The following is a 20,062-nucleotide window of genomic DNA, read 5'->3' as shown; positions in this document are numbered from 1 at the left end:
TGCTGTATAAAAGTTACTTTTTTGGACTACAGTTCCCAGAATCTTCCAGGCAGGATGGCTACTGATCATCTTGGCTGGGCAATTTCTAGGACCTGCAGTCAGAAAAAGTATCCTTTCAAAGACCAGAACTAGCCTACCTTGGCATACAGTATGAATAAGCCTTCATTACTCTTCAGCCTCTCAAATGGTCCTGTTGCTCCTCCTAGTGGCTAGTAGTGTCAGGGAGATCATTGTGGAAGACTCAGCATGAATGAGCAGTGAGCATTTAGTGCTCAGTTTTACAGGGTTTCTTTTAAAATTATTTTTGCAGTGTCACTCTAGCTGATCTTGCTATTTGGACTAGTGAGGACCCATCACAAGACCCTGCTGATTGCACAGCCTTGGAAATAGGTAACCTGGCACACCTCAGAATATTTTGAAATATGAATCCCATAAGCCTCAGTCAGCATAACAAATGGTCAGAGATAATAGGAATAGTACTCCAAAGCAGCTGAACAGCATCAGAGTATTTATTGCAGCAATGAGTCAATATATCAATCCTCCACCAGCTCTCTATCTGAAAGAAGTCTTAGACTAGAGAATTCAAAATATGCACATAAAATCATGTTGTTGGGTCAAATGATGTCATTTTTAAACTGAAAAATAATAACTCCAACCCAGTCTTAGTACTGTTTCCTAGCATGAATGAAAAAGGAATTAGTCACAATCTGCTTCTGAACACAATAACAGTACAGTTCAGTGTTAACCAATGAAAATAATGTTATCTTCTGAAAGAAGTTATTTCCTGCCCATTTTTTTAAAAAAAATATGGTAGTAAGGCTATCAGCTGAATGAGATAAACTAATGGATGCATGAGATGTGTCTGAAAATCCAAATATTCACTATGGGAGTTTTACATCTAGAGTATTTCAAAAGAAAATAGAAAAGAAAAGAAAGGTCACTTTAATTAAAACCTAGGTTAAATCCAATGAAATGATTGTGCTTGTGAAAGAATAAACTGTTTTTAGTTACCATGGTGGTAACATTGCCACAAGATTTAGCAAGGACGAACAACTTGAGCAACTTTAACAGGAAGCCAACAAGATTCAGGGAAGGTGGCACATCAGTGGGCAACCGTCATAGCCACTAGTCCTGATGGCTATATAACCTCAAACCTCAGAGGTAAACATCAGGAGAAAAAGGTTCTGGGTTGTGTGTGGCAGAAACGTAGCCCCTCCCCCGTTCCACACTTTGTTTTTTCTCCTTGTAGCCCTTAAAACTTCAAATTGAAATAGACCCTGATGGAATCGCTGAGGCTGAATTGACACAACCCTCAACACACACACACTCATCATTCAAGTCCAAATAAACAGCAGTTCCAGCTGGCAAAGTCTCTGAATTTTGCGTGGCCTGAGATAAATGCAGCGCAAACCACTAGGCAAGACTCCTTGAGATGGCGAGTGTGTTCTGGGACTGGGACGGTGGCATTCCACAGGCACATCCCTTAAGCAGGGTCTGTCCCTGCTTGATTTTTCTCCAGACAGAGCTTTAACTACTCATTTTGGCACTCAGGGCAAGGGGCACCGTCTCCCAACCACTCGGCCATGAGGTATGGCCATGACCCCCTCCCCTGAAAAAGGAAGAGAAGAATATGGTGCTTCCCCAAAAGAAAGAACGCATTTATTTTCTGTTCCTTTTCTTAAGATTCAGCAGTAGATTCACTTCTTTCCTTTTCTTAAGATTCAGCAGTAGATTCACTTCTGGATTTTGGCACCCTCAATCTTTCTGTGCTCTGGGGCGAAACTCCAGTTGTTTAACCCAAGTTACAGCCCTTGTAACCACACAGAATGCATTGGGATAAGTAGGGTGCTAAGTGGTGTTCTGTGTCCAACAATGAGCCCAGTGGGTTACATGAAACCAAGGTAAAAGTTTTCTTCACTGTAGTACCTCAGGTGTGGAACTCCTTTCCCTTGAAGACCTTGCCTGATACTATGGACAGGCTACTTACCTGAAATTTTGGTCCCATGTGAATTCACATATATGGGTTGTTTCTGTACCTACAGAAGGTTCCCCCCCTCCTCAAAAGGAGAAATAAATTCTAGGAATGTTCCTCAGATGCTTCCTCAGTAGAGGTTAGAAGAAACCAAAGGATGGTTCTGGGATGTGCAGGCATGCACACTAGGGTGTGTGTGTGTGTTACTCTAATGATTCTTTGTTTAAGTTAGCCGCCTAGAGTGGTCCTTAGCCGCCTAGAGTGGTCCTCACACGACCAGATAGGCGGGATATAAATAAAATAAATCAATCAATAAATAAAAGTTCCAGAATGTTCCAAGGAGTTTCACAGAGCACAGAAACAAGACATATGTGTTTTTGACAGAAACCACAAAGAAGAACTTGTCTTTGTTTCAGCCTGAAATTGAAATCTACCATTCATCCAAGCTTTCTGATTCTCATGGGATTGTGGCATGGTCTCTATTGTTTTGAATTAATAAACTGTTGAATTGTTTTAAAATTACTTCAAGTAGTTTAAAACATGTGGACATTCTAGATTCCGTTAAGGTAATTTTACTGCTTGTGACCCACCCTGAGATTTAATCAAGATAGGATAGATTAGACACACTTTAATAAATAATAAAAAGAGAATACTAATAGTTGTTGTGGGTTTTTCAGGCTCTTTGGCCGTGTTCTGAAGGTTGTTCTTCCTGATGTTTTGCCTGTCTCTGTGGCCCGGCATTTTCAGAGAACTGGGGTAGGAAGTCTGTCCCTAAAAACCCACAACCACCATTAGATCCCAGCCGTGAAAGCCTTCGTGAATAGAATACTACTACTACTACTACTACTACTACTACTACTACTACTACTACTACTACTACTACTACTACTACTACTACTACTACTACTACTACTACTACTAATAATAATAATAATAATAATAATAATAATAATAATAATAATAATAATAATAAATTAAAAAGATTGGTAGCCATGAATGTCACCACAGGTATTACTGTGACCAAAATAGAGAAATCACCAGACCCAGGTTTTTTTTTTTTTTTTTGCACTGAACAAAATGTACAGCAAAATGATAAATATAAAATGAGAAGGTATGCCACTTTTCTAAACAGAGTATGCTAGGAACAAAATCCCCATGTGCCACTACTTTAAGTAGCACCCCAAAAACCTACTTCTACTCCAGCTATCCTGGAAGTGCCCTGAAGTTCAGAAAATGGATAAGGATGAGAGGCCACTACAGGCCACATTTTAAGCCAACGGAGCAATTATTAAGCTCCCCTTGTCTATTGGGTATGGCCCTTATCCATCTGTATTGATTTAGGACTGCAGGGGCGGGACTCAACAATCCATAGTGTCCCTTCCAGCTCTGCAGTTCTAAGAATAAACATTTACAGATGTTTGGCTTTGAGAAAAGAAGGTTACTTACCTTGACTACCTATGAGATTCCATACATTTTGTGGATATTTTGGTACTCCTTCCTGGTAGGGCTGGCACTGAAGTTATAACTTCAACTTTTTAATTTTTAATGACTCCCTGGAGCACTGAGGGGTCAGAATGACTCAAGGTTAGGGAAGAGTACTGGGTGGAAGGCATCCACCAGCGATCATCAAAACCTCTTGGAAGGCACTGACACCATGAAAAACTAGAGCAGTGTGGCTAAGTGGTTTGAGTGTGCCGATCTGTCCTGGCCATAATCTTGACATAACCCTTCTTAGGCAAGTTGGTCATTCCACTGCAGCCAGCCTGGAAGCTTTATTGCTTGAACAGAAAGCTCTTTGCCAGCTTGGAAAAGGACAGCAAAGGGGGTGAGGAACAGCCTGGCTTCCCCTGGGAGAGAGTTCCATAGTCTGGGAGCAGCAACAGGGAAGGCCCTCTCCCATGTACACACCCACACACACTGAGGGTAGCAGGACTGAAAGGCCTCCCATGAGGATTTTAAAAGATGGGCATGCTCCTAAAGGGATACCTCGGACCCAAGTAATATAGGTCAAAGCTTGCATGCTGAACTACACCCAGAAATGGACTGACAACCAGTGAAGCTGTTGCAACAGGGGAATTGTGTGATCATTGTAACCAGCTCATTAAAATCTGGAATCTTCAACTCTTCCCTACAGAGGAGTCCTAATTACCAAAAACAGTTATGAGCTGGGTAAGCAGAAATACTTTCTTGGATGCATAGAAGGAAATTAGATACAAAACCAGAAAGTGGCCAAACATTTAGTCACACTTACGTAAGAGTTTACAGAAAAGGTAATGACAAAAGACGAGAACTTCTTAATATAAGACTTTTCCTTGTTTTTCTATTTGTTTCATCTTTCTCCTATTTGACTGATAAGACAGAAATTACTTCATTGTAATTGTTCAAAGTATTAAAATTAATAATCTATAAAACCATATAAACTAAACCTTCAAGGATAGTTATTGACGTCAGGCCTGAAAGACCTTGACACTGATTTTGATAAAATTTAGTCTTTCACCCAAATTAAGTTTAGTACAAAGACATGCTCAGATGTTGTATTATGAGGTACAGGTATTTGAGGAAAGATCATGCTAGCAACACACATGGAAGAATGTTATAATATGTTAATTTTGTATCTCTCTCCAGGGAAATGAGAATGATACAAAATTAACAATGTTACAAAATTTTATTAGTTCCAAAGAAATGAGAGATACAAAAATATATGGTCAAGGAAGCAGATTCTACCAGTTTTTTTAAAATATGTATTTGTTGCACCTGGCAATTAGGAACGTCAAATTTAAACCAAATATTTTCTTGTCTCATGAAGTGACCCAGCAGTCCTCAAACATGTCTGTTGGGTGCACCTGGACCCCTCTTTGCTGCACCTGATAAGATGAATTGAATGCCACATTGAGACACACAAAGTTTTAAAAAGACTTTATTCCAATCAAGTATTTTAAAAAGTATTACGTTGCCCCAACACACACCGTTAAAAATACAAACACAAGGTTTTGCCTCCACCCCCCTCTTCAGGATACCGGCCTGATCGTGGAGTCAAGAACTACCCTGAGGCCTCAAACTCCCACTCCTGGAGCTGAGAACACCCTTCTACCACCCTTTCCAATATAGCACCATTAAAAAGACCCCCACCCCACCCACCCCTCTCTCAATTCAAACTATTATACATCCAGGGCTGTGTGCATTCCACCATCATTCTGCAGCAGAAGTACAGAATGTGAGACTGTTACAGGTCATGCTAAACTTGTTCTTAGGGGGGGATTCTAACCCTCGAGGCTGTGATGACAGGTGTTAAAGATTTCTGGACCAGACTGAAGTCTCAAAGGTTAGAAAAACAAGGTGGATGGGAAGATGATCAGAATGTCCTGTTGCCAAAATTTCCGTACTCTCCATTTATGTATTTATTTGTTTATTTCATTTATACACCACCCAGCTAGCCAAGGGCCACTCTGAGCAGTTTAAAATATGAGGCAAAACAAAACAAACAATAAAAACATATTTACTAATAGCCTACCACAACAAGTGAAGGAAAAAGGAATTTATTTTGATAATTTATGCAGGTTACAACTTCAATTTATAGTGAGCTAAAATTCTTTTTAAATATGAACTACACACAATCCTGGAGATAGGCACCTCACCTGTGGCGTCACTCTTTCTACTCTCCTTTCTGTTGCAAGGAAATAATCCAGGCTTGCCCAGTTTGTCTGTTTATCTTTCCTATGGTGGACTGACAAGCACTGGAAGGGCTTTGTATTTTATTAAAGCACTAAGAATACTATGGTGGATGAAAGGCAGAGATCAGACACACATCCTCACCCTAGGTGCCACATATTATGGGCTGGTTCACTCACTGCTTTTTAACTCCTGTAGAGCTGAATCAATAAAATTGCCAAAAAGACAAATAGTCAAGACTGACACACAGTCTTTAAAAATGCAAATATAATGGCAGAAGGTGATCCTCTGGGACCCTCCACTCTGCCACTCCCTGAGGAACCCAGCCATCCAGAAACCTTCCCATGGGTCCAATTGGTTTACCCTCCCTCCCTTCCCACCCTCCACCCCTATGTAAGAGTCAAAGTATCTCAATTTCCTGAGCACAACTTTTCTTGGATTTTCTTCTCTTTTAAAATGACAACAGACTGGCTCCAGGCCAAAAGCATGATAAAAGCCTCTTACAGTGGATGGAAGTACAATGCAATGGACAATGGTGTATCTGGGAAGAGAACAGAGACTGGAGCATGGAGAGGCAGAAGGAAGCAGGCTGACTTCCAGGGATCAGACTGAAGCTGAGATGATAGCCAAACAATAGTGACCCTGAGGAGCTTCTGATTAGAGGATGGGAGAGAAAGAAACCATTTAAGATGAGATGCAAGAACAGAAGATAACTGGGCTCACCCCCTCCCCATTCATGAGAACATGCATGTTGTTAATATGAGAGCCATGGGAGGAAGGAGAAGGAAGGGCTGTACTAAACAGACACAGGACTGAAAGCACATCCAAGACAAAGGCTGGAGGGATGTCTTGATGCCTTCCTTCTCAAGCGAGGTAGCTTAAAATATATACCCACCTTACAAGATGGGGAAAGCAAGGAGGCACAGAAAAGTGAAAACTGAGCCCCAGCCCACACTTCAATAGAGACCATTCAGCATCCTGGCTAGCAACATCCACCCTCACCGTCCCCAACCCTTCCCTATATAAAGCCCTTAATCACCTCACCCACGTCCTCTCCCCACCCCACACCCCATCACAACAGTTACTACCTAAAGGGTTGTGCACTAGTCTGGTACTACCAACAAACATGAGACGACCACAAAAATTGACAGAGCAGCAGGCAGGAAAGCAAATATGGGCACTCCTTGCAGCAGGATGTTGGAGCTGATTAGGAAACAAGCTGTTTTAGTATCCAGGTGGATTTGATTTAAATCAAATTGATTTAAATCACAATTTAAATTTTTAAAAATCGATGTTTTTTGACAAATTTTAAAACACTATTTTTATTTAAATTGTGATTTAAATCATAAAAACATCACTTATTTTTACCCACCCTGCTTAGTACAAAGAAACTATAAAGCATTTTGTGCTGTATTGAAACACTGATATACAGGTGAAAGTGCATGGCTCATCCCTCAATGCTATCTTCACCACAGATGTTGAGCATTTCCTCCACTGTAACAAAAACAACTCCATATCATAAATTTGTGTCGAAGTCTACCAGAATAGCACCATGTATCGAAACAGAATGGTTGCTGTATAATCTGTATCATCAGCACCAGAGGAGCTGTGTGTAATTAAACAAGGAAATTTAACTGTCAAGTAGTGACTGGGGTCATCTGTCCAAAAATAAGTAGATTTGTATAGAAAGGTTTTAGGAGGAAAAAAGAAGGAAAAACATTGCCTGAAGCATACATACACGTAAGGGTCAGGCTACTTTCGGGAGAAGCAAAGACATGCTGTTTCAGCTGTATATCAACTCCTTTAGGAAGAAACATTTTCACTCTCGTCTGTGGGAGAGGCCTAAGAATATGAAGATCTAAGGAAACTGCTGAAATTGCTGGCTGGCATTTATTATCTCATACACCAAGACGTGTACTAGACAGACATATAGAGATGCTTTTCACATGGTTTGTTCAGCCACATTTTCTTCATGCCCTCACATGGATCATACAACTGCCACCATCCGGGAATTTTTTCCATAATATAGATCTGGGCTTCTCCTACCATTGGCTGAAATAGTCAACATGGCCTATTAAGGCTTGTGTTTTAATGAAAATTAAAGGTGAGATCACCTTTTTCAGAGGCCCTGCTGCAACTAGTGGCCATAGACAGAAATCGCAGTAAGTCAGAGAACTACAGGAAATCCAGCTTGCTCAAGATGAGTTGCATACAGGACTACCTTTAGGAAAAAAACAACCCAGACAAACCTTTAGGAAAAAAACAAAGAATTCTTTCTTTGTATTGCTGGGAATGAAACAAGCAGAGTGCCAGCTGCTGCTGGGTTCAGAAGTCACAGTAAACAGACTACGATTTGCCAACCTATTGTTTGTTAAGTTGCTGCCAATGAAGTTGGCAGCATTGAGGCAGTAGTAGTACCCTGGCTGCTCATCCTCAATAAGCCAAGGGTTCCTTTGCCTTGCTAGCTTGTTGTGATACCCAACTGTGGCCACTGCAATGGGAAGAGGACCCTCTTCAGAACTAAGCTACATCCCCAGAATAGTGTTCAAAAGATTCTCCCTAAACTATAAACATAATTTCATTCTAGAGATGGAGTGAATAGTTACAGCTCCTCCTAGCTGCAAGTTGTGCCCTTGTTATACCTTTCACAAACTAATGTCTAAAAACCACTTTGAAAAATACACACGGCATTTCCCAAGAATCAGCACCAACACGTGCAGAACTGTGAAAAGCAGAAGGCTTGAACTATAATACATATCCATATCAGAGCTAAAATGCATGCCAAGCAAATTCTATAGGTTCTCCAAGACAGAGCTTTCAATTCATAGATCACAGACCTTTTTGGTTACATCCTATTTATGGTTACTCAGAAGGAAGCTTGTGTTCAACAAGATTTACCCATAAGGGTACACTGGATTACAGCCTTAGAATACTCCTTTGATTCCCATATGCACACCTGTCTTTTAAATCTTATATGGAGAAGCCTTCAAGACTAAAATACACCAAGCAAGAGATCAACAAGAAATGAAGAAAAGGAAAGAAAGGAGAATTAGGCCCTCCTACAACTATCAACTAGCATTTCCCAAAGTCAGCACCACAGAACTCTCCACAAAACCCCTGCCTGCAAAACAAAGCAAGCACTCAGAGAAAAAAAGGCTGGATGCAGTGGTCCAATTTATCCAGTTGCTGCTGGCTAATTTGTAATTTCATTTCTCAGCACTGGAGTGAGACCCCACCTGTTAGAAGTCCCAAGAACTGTCAGGACCAGACCAGTAGACACATACACAGAAGAGCCATTTAATGCATGTGCTTTTGAACTTGATGCAGCCACCCCTAGACAAGAACAACCATTTATCCTGCTCAAGCCAGCATCTTACAAAAGGAAGGCCCCTTACCACAATGCCCCTGAGCCAAGCAGTCCCTTGAGCAGAGCTGGGAAAGTACAACTATTTCATTCTCTACCACTCAATGACAGTGTGAAGTATTTGCATAAATCTAACTGACGGTTATTCTGAAAATACTATCAAACCTAAGTTGTATCAAATATAAAAACCTGAATAGCTTAAGTTCCTTGAGAATCTAAAAAGTCCCAGTACACATTTGTTTAAAAGCCCTAGTAGTGAGAAGATACGATAGACCTGACTAATACAAAAGTGGCTTTGAAAATTAGAAAAGTAGATGTTTTTTTTAACAGTAGGCACCCAAAAAGGAGTGGGGGGAAAGGAAAGGGGGTTATTTCCCTAATTAAGCCTGTTTAGAAAGCAGCAGCCACTATCAGGCTAAATGGGTTGAACAGCTTAGGTTGCATGCAAATGTGCACTTCTGGTTGCTGGTTTTGTTACAATAGGTAAAAAAGGCTTCCCTGATTGGATGTAGGTTTCCTTTACCCACAAGTCACTTCACCTACGCCGGCTTGTACAGGAGCAACAAACAGCAAAAGCACCATGAGGTTCTGTAGAAGATTCCATGGTTGAGCAGCTACAAACCAGAGTGATGGGACACTTAAAGAGTCAAAAGATAAAAGAACTCTGGGGCAGGGGAGAGAAGAGCAAGCACAGTTCAAAGAGAAGATGACAGGGAAAGGCAATCCCAAGCATCCGTGCAGCCTACTATATGGCTTCTGTTTCAAGGTTATGTAGTAAGGTTTGGCCAAACTGTGAAGTGTGCTTTTAAAATGGAAGGGACAAGTATCGGATTGGTTGGCAAAGCACCTTGGAAAGAGACTGATCTGCATTAGAAAAAAAATGGGGTGAACACAAGATAGTGCTTGTAGCAGAGACACAGCCTCTTGCCCTTTGCATACACCATATCAGAACAGAGCAGATGGTTTCTCACCCCGTAAGAGGTGACTGGAAAAATGAGGGAGTCAGATGCTTCCAGGTCAATTCTGGTAGGTGGGTTTTGCCCTGGCTTATCAAGTTCAGTAAGAAACTCAGTAAGAAGTTTCAGTCTCTCTTCAGCACACAGAGAGTAGTTAGATCAGGACAGCTCTTCACAGGAGCCGGAAGCTACCTCAAGGTTGATGGAACCATGACTCACAACTAGTCGCAGCCGCTTGGGTGGCACAAAAGGGGGGAAAGAAACCATTGGCTTGGAGGGAGGCTGCTGTTCCTCTGCCTGCTCCTTCTCCACCTCCTCTGGAGGGGGCTGCTGCCAGCGCTGCCTGCCTCCAAAGAGTGGGCCCTCAAGACAGACATGAGCATACTGGGAAAGCTTGGGGTCTACTGCTGGTACGAATAGCTGGGATTTAGGCAAAAGCTGGGCTTGGCGCCTGGCCATGCTCCTTGTTCTGCATAGCAACTGGCTGTAGGAAAGAGGTCCTGAAGAGCCAAGGGGAGCCTGCTCTCCTGATTCATAGGGTCCTGTGACCTCCTCATCTCCTTCATGACGTTCCTTGGGACCCTGGCTAAACGCTCCATTGCGACTATATGGTTCTCTCTGCCCAGTCCCAGATACTGCTTTTCTGTTCGTCCCTGACAAGTTCAAAGGAACCCTCTTGCCAAGATTCACAACCAAGTTGCACTGGTTAGTCCAGCTCGAGCTTGGAGACTTGTGCTTTTCAGTGACAGAGCAGCCCTGTGGGGCCCTAGAGTACCTAGCCTTGCTGCGTAAAGAGCGTCGTAAATGCGATGCTGGGAGCATGGAAGGAGGACATTGAAGCAGACGCACTAGCAGCTGCTTATGGATCTTGCACTGACGTGCTCCACAGGCAAGGCAGTCATGCAGTGGGATGTACAAAGGCTTCAGCATTCTAAAGTAATAACGAAGGGTAGATCTGCGTAGAGCACCTGAAGAAAGAAAAAAAAAATCAGTTCCCAGAAGATTGCTTCTCCTTGCACCCCATTTCAATATCAAATCGTATCCCATTTAACCCAGTGGTCACTTTGCAGAAAACATTCCTCCCCTCTTTCACACTGCGTTGTGCTACATTGCCAAATCTCAAAAGAGTGATGCAAACCTGCAAGAGCTAAACTGCTCAATCCTTTGACACAAGAGAGAAGAGCCCACAGAGTTCTTTCATACTGAAGAACAACAGAACAGGGTTTTTCAGTTGTCTTCTATGAACCTTCTAGATGTATCCAGCCATAATAGCTATATGGTATTTCTCTGAACTCGGGGTAAACTGCTAGCCTACATTTCCAACCAAAAGGGAAGATCAAAAAAATCCTACAGCCCACTGTTGGGCTGCAGAGCATGCACTGACTTTGACAGAAAGTGAAATTGAAACACAGGGAGCGGGAGGACACAAGAGAACACGGCCATACTGAGCAGATACCCAAGCCACAACGCACTATACAGCACTGCAAGCCACAATATCTCATTTAAGCAAGTCACTCTGGCACATCTCACCACGTAATCGTGCTCTCCTGCGTCGGGCCTTCTGTCCCACTTTCACACTGCGTTGGGCCAATTTGCACGACTGGCTTTTCCACCTCTGCAGACGGCCATCTGTCTCTCTCAGTAGATATTTCTCATTGACTGAGGTAGATTGTGATGGTGTCTGATTCCGGAGGCGAAAGAATCCTTCCCCCTTCCTGGAAGACAACAATTAAAAAATCACAAGGATAACGTACATAATTCAGCCCTGCATTAACAAAAAACAAAACAAAAAACCACACACACCAAAACTGTCTTTTTGCCATAGAAGGATTCGAATCAGCTGGTTAAGATAAACATAATTATCCTTTTTTAAAAAAAGGTAGGTGGGGGAGATTATCAACTGATCAACTGCAGGGAGGAGAATCCATAATGTTTTCTCTGCGGCCCTTAGAAATTACTGCTGCTCTTTAACAGATTGTATAACAGCAACAGGTAGAAACGTACCACCACCCCCACCAGACTGTGCCACCAAGTAACCAGGTGCAGAAGCAGCTCCATCCCTTAATGCTAGTTATTCCCTGGCCAGCCTGCACTTTGCTAGCTGTTATGACTTATAAAAGAAGGGGAGAAATTATTATATAGAATGCCTCCCCCACACACCTGTTCTTTCTCTCAAAAATCCACAGGCGCCATCCCCACCCTGGCTCCCAGTCCAAGCCCCTCTCCTCTCAGTTCTCACCTTTCACAAGTGTAGCACTCACACAATTCATTGTTCTCCCCAAAGAAGCCGTCACCATAGAAGCATGTGATCTCATCTTCCGGCTCTATGTCCCGTAGCACCTTAACACAGGCAATATTTCCATCCATTGGGACAAACTGTGGCACAAAGACAAACAATGATGGGGGTGGGGAGGACCAGCAGGCATCTAGGAATGCTGATATTCAGGTGGTGACTTCTTTTCAGAAAAAGAAAACAGCAGAGATCCTCCTCTTCTCTCCCTTTCTCAAATTGTAGGTAACCCAACTCTCAGTCAAGACACCTTGCTTTCACAAGACCTCATCTGGTCACATGTAAAGTCATGACACATGATTTCCAGCCCCCAAAACAGTACTGATTGCACTAAAAGAGACTGAGAAAGCTGGTTTCTTCTGTATCTTTGATATGAAAATTTTTATTATGTTTCTAGCCTCCTTCAACAGTAGAATAATAGGAATGAAACTGAATGGAGTCAGAAGAAGAAAGTTTTCTGGTCACACAGCTTCTTGTCCCTTCCCAATGTTTTCAGGGCACTGTTATTTTCTATGACCCCACAATAGTTAATCTTTGAAAATACAGTGGTGCCTCGCTTAACGAGTGCACCGTATAGCGATGTTTCCGTATAGCGATCCCTTTTTCGGGATCGCTATACGGAAACATACCCGATCGTCGCAATGGGGAAAACCCGCATTGCGAAGATCGGGTATTGCGGCGGCCATTTTGGAGCCGCCAAACAGCTGTTCGGCAGCTCCAAAATGGCCGCCGGAAGCCCGGAAATGGCTGCCGGGAGCCGTTTTCACGCCGTGCCCTCGCTTAGCGAAGGCGCGAAAATGGCTGCTGGCAATTGGAATCCTCGCTGAACAGGTAAGTAAGAAAGGTATTGGAACGCATTAAACTAAGTTTAATGCGTTTCAATACATTTTCCCTACCCGTTTAGCGACGATTTCGCATAGCGAGGGTTAATCCGGAACGGATTAACCTCGCTATGCGGGGCACCACTGTATTTTCCATTTGAAATTTAAGCCTTACCCTAAATGCAGCTCCTCTTACAGATGAGAAGCACTACCTTCCCCAGCATTCACTAACTGACTTACCTTGCAGTTTGGCCTGCAGTCTGCGATGTTCCACAGTGAGGTATGAGTTGCACAGAGAGAAGGGAGCAGAAGGAAGAGATTAAAAAATGACAGATATGCATTAAAGACAAATTACTTATTCTCTCCCACAGTTTCTCTAGAGTAGAGAAAATTGGCTACTGTCTTTTCAGTAATCAATTCTCCTTTCTCTTAAATCATTTCCAAATTTGGATTGTACTGATCGCTGAACTAAAGTCTCCTTAGCTTCAATAATCTGACTGCATTACTGTATGTAGTTCCAGACTATGCTTGGTCAATGTAAGGACTAATAACAGCAGACCAAAAGCTTTCCCTTTTTGAAGGTACATTTCCATAATGTATAGTTCTGAAAATGAAGCTGAAACATTCATTGAAATTTTGTCACTCTGAAATCTTTTTGATATTTAGGTTTATTGCTTCATTACAAATTAAACTGGCCTTACCATCGTAAGGTGGCAGTTTCTTTGGGTATGAATCAACTTTCTGTATTATAGAAGAGACCACAGGGGCCATCGAGTCTAACCCCTTGCCATGCAGGAACTCCATCAAAGCACTCCCGACAGATGGCCATCCAGCCTCTGCTTAAAAACCTCCAAAGAAGGAGACTCCACCACACTCTGAGGCAGCCTATTCCACTGCCAACCAGCTCCGACTGTCAGGAAGTTCTTTCTGAGATTCAGGTGGAATCTCTTTTCCTGTAGTTTGAAACCATTGCTCCTTATCCTAGTGTCTGGAGCTGTGGAAAACAAACCTGTCCTTTCCTTGACATGACATCCCTTCAAATAGTTAAACTTGGTTATCATGTCCTCTCTTAACCTTCTTTTTGTAAGGCTAACCATTCCCAGCTCCCTAAGCTGCTTCTCATAGGACATGGCTTCCAGACCTTTGACCATTTTGGTCGCCCTCCTCTGGACATGTTCCAGGTTGTCAACATCTTTCTTGAATTGAGGTGCCCAGAACTGGACACAATATTCCATGTGAGGTCTGACCAAAGCAGAATAGAGTGGTTGTTTTTAATCTCTCTGGAAAACTTGAGTTCATTCTGCAGTTTTGCTTTTCTTACCTTCCCCCTACATACGCTGGCTATTTGCTTATATTTCTCTTTGGTGTTTTCCCCATTTTTCCATTTCTTGTACATGTTTTTTTAACTTAGTTCAGTTGAAAGTTCTTTAGTCAACCATTCTGGTATTTTACACATCTCCCATCTTTCCTTCTTATTGGAACAGTTTTAGATTGTGCTTTTAGTATCTCCCTTTTAAGAAATTCCCATCCCTGAACTTCCTTCTCTTTCAGTATCTTTGTCCATGGAATTACAGCCAGTAATTCCTAAGTTTACTGAAATTGGCCTTCTTAAAGTCTAGAATGCATGTCTGGCTGCACTTGGCTTCCCGCTCCCACTGTATAGCAAATTCCAAGAGAGCGTGGTCACTCCCACCTAAGGATCCCACCACTTCAACCCCATTAACAAGGTCATCCCTGTTGGTTATGATCAGATCTAAAATAGCTGATCCCCTTGTTGCCTCTGCCATCTTCTGGACCATGAAATTGTCTGCAAAGTGAGTGAAGAATTTGCTGGACCATATGTTCTCGGCAGTTTGACTGCCAACATATATCGGGATAGTTGAAATCTCCCATTACTACTGGATCTCTCCCTTTTGAATGTGTGGCCATCTGCTCCAGGAAGGCATCATCCAACTCGGGCTGGATCTCCCATTACTACTGGATTTCTCCCTTTTGAATGTGTGGCCATCTGCTCCAGGAAGGCATCATCCAACTCGGGCTGGCTTGGAGGTCTATAGCATACCCCCCCCCCAATGATATCCCCCTTGTTTAGTATGCTTCCATTTCCATAGTGGACATCAATATGTCCCTGCTGCTCTCCAAGTTTTCCAGGCGAAAATCACTAGCTCCTCTTGGGGTCCCCGTTTGGATTACGGTGGCCAAATACGAGATCGCGTAGCTGCCCTCTTTCTGCGCAAGATTTTAGGCATCCCAAATACAATTAGCCTTGCAACATTAAGTGAACCTGAGCTCCATTTTCCAACTAGCCTTGCCTCTAGTTATCCGCTATTAAATTTTGGCTTCATTTACTTTCAGAAATCTTCCCAATCCCTTTTGACTGATTTATTAAGTGATCCCTTTATCTCCACATGGTACTCTTTTATTAACTCTTAAATCACTTCCATAGGTATTAACCTGAACTCCCTGTTATGGAGAAACTCAATTTACCATATTATCCACCAAAAAAAAAAAAAATCAGGACATTGAACTTCAGACTCTGGCAGCTGATTTGAATTTAATTTGCTCTCCTCATTTTTATCGTTTGCCCCCTTTGTCTGTAACTGGTGCCAATTATTTCATCAGTCTCATTAACCCACTGTGGCACCAGGCATTTATGCTGGCTAGATTTAATATATTTCCCTCAGCCACTCTTTCCAGCAGATATCGTAACATCCTCTTTAAGAACCGCTGGTGTAAGCACTGCTCTGTTATTTCAAATTTCTTTGGCTCCCCTGAGAGCCTAATCTGAATGTTATCACATAAACAAAGTGATTTGACTGAGTGTGTAGCTGAATATCTTGCTATTGTAATAAACTAGGCTGAATGTTTCAAGGAGACTTGATGTAACTTGAACATACTTATTGCGGTGGAAAGTATAATCTTGATTACTGATTTTAATGCCAATAAAGGTTTTTGACTGATAGATTGATTATACTGAAAAGGCATTTGTTTTTGTCCTTGAATTTCATTAATAAAATGATGGAAAAACAAAGTGCAACAACATATTCCATGTTTTATTAATGCAAAAATCTTAGTGCACAAGCTTTCTTAGTGCAGAAATCAAGTGAGGGATAGAAGTTGCAGGAGCACTGTGGCTTCAAGGTTTCAAAACTCACTACAAGATCTCTGGGACAAGAACTGAGTGGGAAAGAAGGGACTAGTTAGGAACTTTCACATACCATGATTGATGAAGGCAGCAGGCCCCAGCCACAGCTGGGCACACTGCTTTCGTGTGGAGTACATGATGCTGAAGTCATTTTCACCTGTGCGCAGGAGGCTCTCATCTTCTTCTGTCAGTTCTGCAATGTAGCCCTCCAGGAGTTCCAGCTTATCATTCTTTCGCCTTATTGGCAAGAGGAAAAAGTAGTATTTCAGATCAGCACAGTTGCTGCTTTGACAGTGAGATATATAGTAGGCAAGGGCGACAGATAAATTTATGCCCACTTTACTATATATCAATTGCATGGCATAAATACTGGAAATAGGAACTTGATGGTAATGAGACTGTGGCTGTAAAATGCTCTCCCAAGGAGTTTCCTCTGGCACCTTCTTTGTTATATTTTTGGCACCAGATGGAAACCATTTAATTTTCATGAGCTTTTTTTAAATTAACACTTTTCAAATATTGTTGCTATTGCAAACTAGGGCATTTATGCTATATTATATATTTATGTTTTGAAATGTACAATCACATTTCAATGCTACTGTTCCTAAACATGCATTTATATAGTTTATAAAATATGGAGATTTAAACATGTATTTATATGTTGCCCAATAACTAAGTTACAAAGAAACTGATTACTGGGCAACACATATATAAAGATTTAAATCTCTTTTTATTTGTGGACAAAGAGAAAGAAAAAGTAAATGGGAAAAAGCTAATTAATTCTACTATGAAATGTTAAAAGGGAATGTTACATCATAAGCTTACCAAGATTTTGTAGAGACCACCCGGGCCCCATTTATTTCCAGGGAATACCGACTACAGCGCTTGATTACAAAACCACTCTCTGGAAGGAAAATACGAAGGTAGCGAAATATCTGAGGAAAAGAAATGAAGAATGGATTCTGTTAGTCCAGGTTTCCAAATTGTCTTCCCAACTGGCTTGCCTGGCTCTCAGCCTAGCCACATCTTCTCTTTTCTAAGAATCAAGGCATCACATTCTATTTTCACTTACCCCCTGCTGGAATTTCCTGCCATCACCTGCTGTGTTTCTATGCTTACTATGCAATAGCATAGCTGAAGCAAATGGACAGAGCAACCCACATGTCCACGGCCAGTCTACTTGATTTCCATGCTGAACAGAAACGTAGTTCTGTTTTCTGCCCATCTGGAAACATCTCAGGCTAGCAGCTGAGATACCACAAGCCCAGCAATCTTCTCTGTACCTTATTTGCCACACCCACACCTACACCATGAGCAAAAAGCAGATATTTTTCTGTAGACTAGTATTTTTTAGTTCTTTAGATGGAAAACATTAAGAGCAGAACACTCTCACTTCATGTGCAACCAAGGCAAAAAATGTATTTAACATATACATCTGTCCAACAAATCTATTCAGACTCAGGAACAGGAGGAAAAAAAATTAAGACTTTACAGTTGTTCTTAATTTGCATCTGTACCTTTGCAGATTTTAATGGTTTCAGGGTATTTGCTTGATTTTAATGGTGGGGCTGATTTATATAATTGTATGATTTTTTTTAAAGCCAAATGTAGTTTTTTTCCCCTAGTGTGTTTATTGTTAGCCACCTTGAGTGCTGTCTTTTAATGCAAAGACAATGAATGTAACAACAACAACAAAGCTCTGACACATATTATTAGTAGAAATTTACATGTAATAGAAACTACTGGTTAAAGAGAAAACATAAGTTAACTGTTTAATTCTTTAACTGCAATTTACCAGTCTTTTGACAATGACCATCTCTCACACACCTGAATGAAGAAATTACTATTAAAACCTTTCTTCTCCACCCACCATTCCCAGAATAGCAAAAGAGACAGAATTGTACGTGAGTCTTGAAGGCAGCCTCCTGCTGACGGCTCCGGTTTGCGAAGTACTGGCAGGCCCACCCACCCTGCATCAAAGCCTGATATGCTACTTCCAGATCCTTGCGCTTCCGGAAAGCTTCCACTGCCTCCCGTAAATGGTGTTTCCTTCTAATGGCTGGAAGTGGGCTGCAAGAGTGAGAGAAAGAAAGCAAAATTATTCCCCTTTGAAACTTATTGTCCTTATTTTCCTCAGTCTTGATGCTCTTACACCCCAAAATCAATAACCTCTGATCCATTTTGCAAGCTAAATCTTCCCAGTTATTGGACCCCAATCCCTCACCTTACGTTCATCTTATGAGTCTTAAAGCCGAGGTAGGAGTCAAGAATTAGTGTGGTGGCTAGGTCATCATTCTCACATAGCTCCTTTGCAGTTACTCGAGTGGAGCCCATCTTCTTTCCAGAACCATGCTGTACTTAGGCTTGCTTACCTACAGGAAAGAAACAGGACAGGGAAATTCATACATATATAGCCAATCACAGTTTGAGTTTAAGCTTCAACCCCTTTTACAAACATGTTATCAATAGAGAACATTACTAGTTTTGTAGATATAAACCACATAAACATAAAATTGTCTTCTTTGAAGTCCACTTCCCTTGTTTTTCTACATAAACACTTACTAAGTTAACATAGAAAAAATCTAAGCCAATAATGCAACATGCATTCTCAACCACATTACACTGTACAGGGAAATTTTCTACTACTTATCGCAGTCATTATAAATGAAGTACAATGTCAGTAACATATTTACATTTATAACAAATCACTGTGCTACTTAAATTATGACGGGCTACTTAAAAAAAGTAATGGTCATTTAAAAATCAATGGATTCTTAGCTGGTGTAGTTTTGGAAGAAGCAGTCATGTTAATCTGTGCAAGCATATCAGGCAAAATCAAAAGAAACAAAACAAAAGAAGACAAAAACATATGGCACTTTAAAGATATTTTAATGTGAAGAACTCTTACACTGCTCCTAGCCAATGCAAATTCTGTCTCACAACATAGGGAATTTCAAACTGATCTTGTTGGGCATAGTATAAGATATTATGCACTATGGTCCATAAGTAATATATTGAATTACTAATGAGTCTCATTTTATATATGCTATCAACCTATCTTTTCCCCAAACTCACATGTAAAGGGCTCAACAAGTATGGAGGGGGCAGGGAAAATGGTAGAATTTCCTATATTTGGATTTGGAAAAGACAGACAGCACTGAGACTGACGTTATTTCTTATTTCCTTTAAACTACAGCACAAGGAATAAGCTCACTATTAGCAAGATTTTGGGATACTTCTTCCCCAAGACAGACACACTTATTAATTATTAAACAGAAGCAGAGGTGCAAAAGTACATTCACAGGGAATAATATCAGGCTTTGCTTTTTTCAGGCAAATAAATTAAATAGTATAGAACCTCCAAGTGGAAATACGTTTCTGTTTCCAGACACCTAGGATTTTTTTCAGCAATGAAACAGTCACTGATGCCTCCAAAGGGGACATGCTTTTTCTGATGCCACTGTTTATGAGCTCCCAATTCACCCTCTTCTTTTCCTAGTTGCATGTCAGGGCCTCTGGACCATGACTAAGAAATGACCTGAGGTTATTTAATTGACAGTCCTCTACATGTTGTTTCAGACAACAGCCATGACCTACATTTAGAAACAGACTATAATCACCTCATTGCTTTGCTGATGGATACAACTCTGTGAAGATCAGTGATGAGCAAATATTACCCAAACCTACAATACATCTCAAGGCAAGAAAGTGGAATTCTCTTTGGTCTGAGTTCTACATTTGCCAGATTATTTGTCCTCCTAATTTTTAGGTGACCATATGAAGAATGCTACTTCCAAATTAACACCTGGCTTATTCCAAACCACAACTTCATGATCAGTCAAGAA

The 20,062-nt window shown here is 41.3% G+C and overlaps 1 protein-coding gene across 4 annotated transcripts in view; it reads right to left on the bottom strand.

Moving 5' to 3' along the window:
* Positions 1–6,841: 6,841 nt before the first annotated feature.
* Positions 6,842–20,062, bottom strand: part of KMT5C (lysine methyltransferase 5C) — a 33,892-nt gene continuing 20,671 nt past the window's right edge. For 3 of the 4 annotated variants that reach the window (XM_072976717.2, XM_020792769.3, XM_072976715.2), the window contains 8 exons: positions 18,442–18,589; positions 18,122–18,287; positions 17,043–17,152; positions 16,291–16,454; positions 13,313–13,332; positions 12,201–12,337; positions 11,492–11,676; positions 6,842–10,929 (listed from right to left, as the gene is read on the bottom strand). In XM_072976717.2, coding sequence (XP_072832818.2) covers positions 10,121–10,929; positions 11,492–11,676; positions 12,201–12,337; positions 13,313–13,332; positions 16,291–16,454; positions 17,043–17,152; positions 18,122–18,287; positions 18,442–18,551 — 1,701 coding nt within the window. In that variant the 5' untranslated portion in view covers positions 18,552–18,589 and the 3' untranslated portion in view covers positions 6,842–10,120. Of the gene's footprint in view, positions 10,930–11,491; positions 11,677–12,200; positions 12,338–13,312; positions 13,333–16,290; positions 16,455–17,042; positions 17,153–18,087; positions 18,288–18,441; positions 18,590–20,062 lie in introns of all 4 variants that reach the window. The other variant, XM_072976718.2, reaches the window with a different exon arrangement.

Source organism: Pogona vitticeps, chromosome 6, assembly GCF_051106095.1.
Source record: "Pogona vitticeps strain Pit_001003342236 chromosome 6, PviZW2.1, whole genome shotgun sequence".
In the NCBI taxonomy this organism is placed as follows: Eukaryota; Metazoa; Chordata; class Lepidosauria; order Squamata; family Agamidae; genus Pogona; species Pogona vitticeps.
The sequence above is the reverse complement of the archived record's forward strand: the minus strand, read 5'-3'. Positions and strand labels throughout refer to the sequence as shown.